This window comes from Molothrus ater, chromosome 5 (assembly GCF_012460135.2).
Source record: "Molothrus ater isolate BHLD 08-10-18 breed brown headed cowbird chromosome 5, BPBGC_Mater_1.1, whole genome shotgun sequence".
In the NCBI taxonomy this organism is placed as follows: Eukaryota; Metazoa; Chordata; class Aves; order Passeriformes; family Icteridae; genus Molothrus; species Molothrus ater.
This window is the reverse complement of record NC_050482.2, coordinates 14,102,791-14,111,681: the sequence shown is the minus strand read 5'-3', so window position 1 is coordinate 14,111,681 and position 8,891 is coordinate 14,102,791. Positions and strand designations below refer to the sequence as shown.

The window sequence follows — 8,891 nt, the reverse complement described above, 5'->3', positions numbered from 1 at the left end:
CGAGCCAAGCCACTCCTTTGGAGCACAGCAAAGAGTCACAGCACCATGACAGTTGCTTTTGTGAAGGGTAGGATCCAGTAATTTCACTGTGGATTTCTCCATCCAGGTCCTTCATTGCATGACATAAACAATGTATGTGAGAGACTGAATATAATCTTCATTGACTGCCACTGCTCAACTTAAACCGAAATTTTCTTTTACCACCTGATATCAGTCCCTTGCTGTCAAAAAACGTTTTTGCAATCAGGAAAGAAAACAAGCCAAGACAAGCCATGGAGTATTAAGTCATAATTTATAATTACTTTTCTTCAGATTAAAATAATTTTATAAAATCTTGTCAGGTTTGTTTGTTTTATATCAGGTTTTTAGACAGCACTTACATTATACATGCTCACACTCAGAAAAGATTATATCACCCCATGTGTTTACTGTCATTATTCTTTTGAGTATATTCCACTTGATCCTGTAAAGCATTAAATGTGCCAGAGGAAATACCAAAGGTGAAGATATTGAATGCTCTTAGTGTTACAAAAGATAAATAAGCTGAAAGTGTTGACAGCCTGAGATGCCACAAGAAGCTGTGAGTTTTTTCTACTCCAGAACTGCTTTCAAGCCATGGACTTTTCTACAGCAAGATGGGAGGGCAAGGAAGGGCTGAAATAAAATACTGAATGAAAAGAAAATATTTTTAGCTTCTACCAGCAAACATTTCTACCCTGGTGTGCTTTTCACTCATTTGGTTGCTCAGCAGGGACAGGAGACCCCATTCACTGTGGAGAAAGCACATCTGTGTGTGCTGCCATTCCCAAAGGCAGGCAGAGGATGGGGCCATGCCTGCCAGAGGTGCAGACTTTTCTATGGGGAAACGACCAGTGTCAGTAGGAGGCAGTGGGCACTGAATGCTTCTGTCTATGACTCTGTTTTGCTTCCTCTTCTTCTCTCCTGCTTTTTCATGCACCTGCCAAAGGTGCATCCAGATTCATCCTGCCTTTAGGTCTGGTTTACACACCTTATGGCCACCTTTTGTTTTACAGCTGAGAGAGAGAGAAAAATCACATCTGATTCTTTGGTTCAGATAGGGGGTCAGTTGGGAGGTGCCTTGGAGTCTTATGCACTCTGGCCTAATAGAAAAGCAGAGCTCATTTTGGGAGAGGAGGTCAGTTCCTGCCTTAAGGGGCTGATAAGGATAAGCCCCCATCCTCAGACTCCTCTTTCTTCTGCAATCTCAGCCCAGCTTGGCCTGGTGTTTCTGATTGCCCTGCTGAGGGCTTGGCAGCTGGTTTTGTTGCTGCAGTCAGCTCTTTCCTCTTCTCTGAAGGCTCTTTTTTGCTTGCTGCCTCTGCTCCATCCACCCCTTGGCCACTCTTTTCTGTGGCACTGGACACTACCTGCATAGCCAGCACTGACTGAAGGGGCTCCTTGCTCTTCTTCCACCTCCGGGCCCCCGACCGTGTATTGAACTCATACATTCTGCCAGTAACTTGAAAGAACAAAAAGACAACAGATTAAAATCATTCTTGCCTTACCAGATTAAGACATGACAGTTCTCAGCATGGAACTGAAATGAGAAACGTGAAGCACTTGGAATTCACTCCCCCTGTGCTGGGGAGGCAGCCCTGAGAGGGAAATCCTCATTTCTGTGGGGAGCTGGGCATCGCAGTGGCCGCTCAGAGGAGATGCTGCCACTACAAGAATTGTCTTTGCAGTTAGGGGAACAGGGGTATTTAAAACATTACTCTTCCGAAAGAAATAAATGTCTTATCACCCTATAAATCTATCCAAGTTGCAGCTACTAGGGGTTAACATGGGTAGTGTAACAAACACGTCCATAGGTGTAAGGACAAAACTTCTGTCTTCAGCCATACTGAGTAAGACCATTGTAAATGTCTGTGCCTGTTTTGTCTGTAGACTTGCCTACCAGAGGTAGCAAACCCTACTTAGGAGCACAGCATGCTACATACATCTTCCAGACCATGTCAGCTCATCTGGACTGACCCAGGATTTGGAGATCCAGTGAATCTTGGTTGCACACATTCCTTCTCCATTTACACAGAATGGTTTCTTCCAGGCTTGCTGTCCACTTTGCCATTAGTAGAGTGAAGTACTGTGTGTTTCATACAAGTACATTATTTTCTCATATAGATAAAATATTGTTAAATTTGTGTTGTTTAGCACATATGGCTATCTCTCACTGTCAGAACGACTTCTGTCTCTATTCAGGTTTTATGGGTAATTTCTACTTGTACATTAAAAGCAAAATATCTTCTCCTCCAGTTCATTGCTACCTAGAGTTAAGTGAAAAAATTTCTGTGTGTCCAGTGTGATCACCTCACAGTCTAACTCACTGTATCTTGCTACAAAGAGAATCAGGAGCTATAATGGCACTTTCTGTAATTAAACAATAGAAGACAAACAAAAGACCATTAAGGCTTGGAAAGAAACAGTGGTTACGTGTTACTAAATGTTGCAGTTTGTATCAGAATTAATGGTTTGTGACATATCAACACAATTTGAGCAACTCAAGATGAAACTGGACCTCTTTACCTGTTGTTTTTTTTTTTCTAACTGCTTACAAGTTGGGCATGGCAAAGCAGCCCAGATCAGGAAATAGCTTCTGACCATCCTTCTTAATCATGTTCAACAGATGATGTCCTGGGAATTATTAAATCTCATTTCCAAAGCAGCAACCTTTGATCCTCTAGGGTTTGCAATGAGTTGTGGAGAAGAGAGGGGAGGAGTGGGGAGCACACATTTCCCTGTTGTCACCACAGAGCTGTGTTAGAGCTTAATGTTTGTGTCAGGCATGACACAAATGCTGTGGCTCTGGATGAATGTTTGGATGGGCTCAGATATCCTTGAGTCCAGTATGGTCAGGTTTGTTGAGAAAGGGAGCCCCAGCTGTCCTCAGGAAGACTGGAAAGCAGCTCTTGCAGCAGCCTAGAGACTACCCATGTTTAATATATTACAAATGCAGTTGCACAGGAAAAAAGCAGGGGTTTTGGAGCCCATTCCTCCAGATCTCTTTATAAAGAGCAGGTGAGCTTGGACCTGGATCAAACCGGCCTTGAGCAGCCTTGTGGATGGACTTAATTGCACAGTAGGGTCCCACTTGTTTGCCCAAATTGTACTGAAGTCTCCATGCCTGGTGTTTCCCATTAGCTCAACACATCCAACAGCTCTGAGCCAGCTAATAAGAAACACAAGTTACAGGCACTTTGGTGGAAATTGGCCAGATGAATCCAAGCCTTGAAACAAGCCTGCCTTTTTCTGGATGATTTGTAAACCTATTGTTTCAGGCTTATTTTCAGATCTATTTTTTAAAAACTTACTTTGTCTGATTGTCACATTTTACCAGCCCCTCATCTCCATGCTGGGGCTCTCAGCCATTAGGCACAGGCCTGAGGACCCTAATTCCAGGCCAAGAATCAAAGTAAGGGGCTCAGGCAGGGCTGTGTTTCAGGGGAATGAGGTAAGCCAGATCAATCCTCAATAAAACAATTTTTTTTTTCCTGTAATGAGCCCTGCTGCAGACCAGTGGCTGTCACTTGGGGAGCTGGATGAGCTTCCCAGCTCATCCTGAGGTTTGTAGCTTTCACCTTATTTTTGCTTTTCCCAGCTGGTTAATCAGATATGCCCAGAGTTTGCATAGCCTGGTGACACAGTAGCTGTTGCCAGCTGATTGCCTTCCCTTTCCTCCCCAACAAGCAATGCCTGAGCCTTGGATAAACAGCAGCAGCAACACACTGTTGCTCTAAGGAAGGAGGTTTGTGCAGGAGCCAGTAACTCACCCACCCACTTCTCCAGGGAGAAGTTCAGGAGGTGAAGGCAGCACTCCTGCAGTGACATTAATCTCCTGGCCATTCTCCAGACACAAGATGGGTGAGACCATGTAGCTATGACAGCACCAGAGCAGGAGACTTGCAACACATTCCTTCTCCTCTCCCACCTTCCTATACCACATCCATACATTCCAGTTTAGCAGAGGAGTAGTGAACAGTCTGACCATCAGATGTGTGCTTTCAAGGGCTATAAGTATATTCTAGAAATATGAAAAGCCAATGTCAAGACATACTTAAATCAACTAATCCAGTTTGTTTCCAGCCTAATATTCATATCCTCTGTTAATTGCTTTTTATTACCTGGGTCTCTGGCTTCTCCATCAAAGATAGTGTTTAGCTTTGTCATTGTCTGTGAAGAAACACAAAATGTAAAATGAAAACTGTGAATTAAGTCAGAAGGAGGAGCAGTAACTTGGAAAGGGTGATTTACATGGATGGAGGTGGATTTGTGTGACTTGTCTATTGCATTCCTTTAGGCTGGGTTTTATTTAAACCAGTCCAATGGCAACACATTAGACCACAGTCCAACGGCAACAAGAGCCATTTGTGGTGTAGGTTTTCCTCACTAGATATTTAAAGGAGAATTAATACATTCTGACATGCTAAATGCCTCCACATGTGTTACCACAAGAGAATCTCCTCCACCCAGAGTAGGCTTGGGAGTTCCCTCTCTGAAGACTTTGGGGAGAGGGAGTTCACTAATCTAAGTCTCTTGCATAGTTTCACAGAATACCCTGAGTTGGAAAGGACCCACAAGGGTCATCCCAGTCCAGCTCCTGGACCTGCAAAGGACCACTGCAGGAGCCACACCATGTGCCTGAGAGCATTCTGTCTATTTGTGCAATTATGCAGCCTTTATGCAATTATGCCTATGAAAAGGAAGGAGCCCTGAGACCCAGGAGCAAAGGAACATCTCCAACAGTAGAAACATCCATGACATTTTGCTGCAAACAGCTTATCAAGGCCAAACTTCACAGCCTGGGTGTGCTGGCACACCTTGCTGGTTGCACTCAGGTGGCTCAGAGTTGGCTCCACAGGTCAGTGGAGTCTCAGCAGTGCACTGCTGCCACCAGTGAAGCTGGGGCACTTGTGGTCGCACCTCTGCAGCGAGTGTCCCTGTCATTGTTGTGGGCACAGCCTGTCTGACCTCCCAAGTACAGCATTTGGGCAGCAAAGGGGAAGCAAATGGGCCCCAGTGCAGGTGAGCACCCCTCACACCCCCTGTTGCTTCCAAACACAGAGGGCAGCTGGGACAGTGAAGTGTTTTGCACTTGAGGGCAATCATTATTTCCTTGTCTATCATTTCTATATTCTCTTTGGAAAACAGATACCATCATAGAAATACCCCATATTGCATGATGGGGCTGGCAAAACTGGGGCTTCCTTTGAGGCCAGCAGTACTTACCACAGTTACTTCTTTCTTAGGCTTCTTCTTTTCTACAGAAAGGAAAATGCACATTGTTAATAATCAGAATTTTCTGATGGTGACCTTAGACACTAAAGTCAACATTTCCTCAAAGAAATAAGCATTCTTTCTACTCAAATGCTGAGACATCTTAAATGATTCTTATTTCTTTTCAAATGCTGAGTGAGAATCCACAGTTATCAGTGACTAAGCTAAAGACTAGCCTTGAAAAGTCAGTAATGAATGAATAGTAATTGTTATTAAACAAATTACCCTTTTCTAAATAATATAAGCAAATACAGAAATTCACCTTTGGGAATATCTGAACTAGAAATGCAGATTATTGTTTTACACAAATGTTTGTGATAGCAAAGCTTGTGTCAAATATTGGCTTGGAGACAAAACACGGAAGAGCTGCATTTTCAGTCAAGTAAAATTCAGATTGAAGAACAGTTTGGATGTGTGTGAATTTACCACACTGTTAGCTCATCCCACATGCAAACAAATACAGCAGCAGTGCCATGGGCATCTCAGCAGCACGGATTTGTGGATGGTACCCAAGCAGTTGCTATGATTTCTTCTCACTCACTTCTTGCCAATTTGTTTAATGGCCTTTCTTTGGAGAACTGTGCCTGGCCACAAATGTGCTTTCCAGCCAGGTGTGCAAACTCTGAAGTGCTGCAGGTGGATCTCAACCTGAGCACTGATGGGAAACCTGTTCTGTCTGGCCTTTGCTGCCTAGCATTTGGGAACCAATTTTTCAGAAAGCAAAAAGCATTCACTTTTTGGAAATCAGCCAACACTGAAATGTCTCAAATTGGGCAACCAAGAGAACAGCTAATTTTGTGGGGTTTGTTAGTCCTGCATTTTTTCCAGTTGGGAGATACTGACTGAGGAAAGGGGAATTACAAAAGCAGAGTCCTACTCAGCCCATATGAGCAGTGTTTTCTAGCAGAAATGTAATGGGACTAAAAAAAACAAGACTGCTTAAAAAACCATGTTTTTCCATGTGTGATTTATCTCCCTGCTAGGTTATACAAACCCTTTAGAAAGCACCAATACTTCAAAATAAATCTTTATATATGTGAAGTAATGGTGCCAAGGGAGCAAATGATCAGAGAAGTGATCAGAGACCAGGGAATTAGAGTGGAGAGGACTCTTGAAGGTGCTATAGATGGCTGGGATTATTTTTTAACAGATAGCATATAAATTGTGTGTGAAAAATACACTCATTCTTTAGCATCTATGCCAGAATACCAGACTACTCTGAATTTGGGTTTTGCCTAATAGTTAATAGATTTGAAGACTAAAAAGGCCAGGAAATCACTTTGTCAGGCCTCCTATAATTGGCCAGGATTATCTAATCTCAGTAGCTTTCTACTGCGTCAAATTTCTATCTAGAAATTAATTTACAGATTTTACACAGAATCATAAACAAGGTCTTATTTTGAAGCATTAAAATATAGAAAAGAGGTACACACCTGGAGCATTTATCCTGTAATGAACAGAAGATTAAGAATGTAGTTAACAAATGTCGTGATTTTCGCTACCAAAAAAAAAAATTATTTTCTTTCACTTGGCAAGAAGGATGTGTTTCCTCGAGTTCTGAGATTTGCTTGATTTATTTGGTTTCTGATTTTGCTTTCACAGAAAGTCTGCATCATTTAATGCTGCTCTCAAACAGGAAAACAGTCCTGAGCATTGCTCTAACACTTCTTCAAGAAGGAATGCTCTTAAAAGAATAAAGTCTTGTTGATGATAGCATAATAGATTTAAATAATCTGAAAAAATATTTTTCAGATATATTGTCATTTTGTTCCATCCTGGGAGGAAGGTGAATTTTTTGGGTCTGATGTGCTCAGAGAATGCCTTTTAAAATATTTGAAAGTTTATAAATGTTTTTGAAAATATAGAAATTGCTTTTAAATCTGAGACCCCAGTTCCCAATAAATCATTTGCCCAATTAATAAATAATAGCAGTATCTTAGATTCATTTGTCTTTTTTATCACAACCTTTTAATGTCTTGCACACACAATCTGAACTATAGTCACAGTCATTTAGTAGTTCTTTACATTTAATGTAACTTCCAAATTGATGTCCAAATTCTGAGAATACTTGTAGAAATCCTTGTTTTTTAAATCCCAACCACTTAAAGGACTGCTTATCTTTGTTTTGTGAGGCACAAAGTCAATTTAGAGGCAGTCTGGCTCCAGCCCACTGAGAAAGCAGCCAGCAGGGATCTCTCCACTTCCCACAGTGACTCAGAGCTGGTCCCAGGTGCTTCCATGCCTTTTGCCAAGCATGAACACTTAGAGGTAAGCTTTATGGGCCAGAGCCTTGTAACTGGCTTGGTAAAATTCCAGGAAATCTGCAGAAGTTTTGCCAGAACAATGAATTTGGCATGAGCACCAATATTTGCAAAGGACACTGGGATCTGTAGCTGAGAGGGAGGAAAATGCATCCAGTAACTACCTAGATGGGAGCTCCCTTGGAGAGGGGGTCAAATACAAACCAAAATATTTGTGGTCAGCACAGTCTGCCACAGGCTCCAACTAAGCCTCATGAGCATAGCTGCCTTTAGAGGTTACAATTGCTAATTCCACTTCTACCTTCTGCTAATGTTAATGTTATGAAAAAAGTGCCAGGGACACATTTCCTTGAGTTCATATCATTAACACCCATTAATATCGCTGTATGAGCATTTACTGCGGTACAGCCACACTGCTAGAAAAGATGTAAAACACTGATATCATCATGGCAGAAAGGCCTGAGCCAGCTCTGTCACTGCCAGGCGGTGCTGGGGCTTGCCCAGAGTGTCACTGGGACTCACAGAGGGGTGCTGTGTGCCTTCACTGCTGAGGGGCAGCAGCTGTGGAGCTGTGTCAGCAGCAGGAGCCCGAGTAGAGCCATACTGCTAGAGAAGATTCAAAGCACCGATAGCATCATGGCAGAAAGGCCATCTCTGTCACTGCCAGGCGGTGCTGGGGCTTGCCGGGCTTGCCCAGAGTGTCATTTGGGGACTCACAGAGGGGTGCTGTGTGCCTTCCCTGCTGAGGGGCAGCAGCTGTGGAGCTGTGTCAGCAGCAGGAGCCCGAGTACAGCCATACTGCTAGAGAAGATTCAAAGCACCGATATCATCATGGCAGAAAGGCCATCTCTGTCACTGCCAGGCGGTGCTGGGGCTTGCCCAGAGTGTCATTTGGGGACTCACAGAGGGGTGCTGTGTGCCTTCCCTGCTGAGGGGCAGCAGCTGTGGAGCTTTGTCAGCAGCAGGAGCCCCAGGTGGCCCAGCAGCCCGAGGAGCAGCAGAGCGCCGAGGGTGACGGTGAACGGCACGTACCACGCTGATGGAGAGTAGAGGTTCTCTCTTCTTGTCACAACAGTGAAGCCAGGCTTTTAAAACAAGACAGGATGAGTTCCTCAGGGCTGCAAACTGACACCAGCGTCACCTTTCATCTGGCTGAACTTCTGCACCGAGGCACCCCAGCTTGGCCAGAGGCTCGGCAGGTGACGGGCACAGGGAGGTGGAGGGAGGCAGGGACTCGTGCCATGTGCCTGCCTGCTCGCTGCCAAGGCAGCTCAGATGGATGGGATGGACTGCTGAGCTCCTGGGGCAACCAAAGAAATGGAAAACACAAGGAAAAGG

At 43.9% G+C, this 8,891-nt stretch overlaps 1 protein-coding gene across 1 annotated transcript in view; it reads right to left on the bottom strand.

Annotated features, from left to right (window-relative positions):
* Window positions 1–275: 275 nt before the first annotated feature.
* The window catches only part of CDHR3 (cadherin related family member 3), a 45,652-nt gene continuing 37,036 nt past the window's right edge, over window positions 276–8,891 (bottom strand). Inside the window, exons 15-19 of the mRNA XM_036400583.1 lie at window positions 8,457–8,638; window positions 6,726–6,739; window positions 5,245–5,276; window positions 4,140–4,188; window positions 276–1,480 (exon numbers count right to left, since the gene is read on the bottom strand). Of these exons, the coding sequence (XP_036256476.1) occupies window positions 1,170–1,480; window positions 4,140–4,188; window positions 5,245–5,276; window positions 6,726–6,739; window positions 8,457–8,638 (588 nt within the window). The 3' untranslated portion in view covers window positions 276–1,169. The remainder of the gene's footprint in view (window positions 1,481–4,139; window positions 4,189–5,244; window positions 5,277–6,725; window positions 6,740–8,456; window positions 8,639–8,891) is intronic.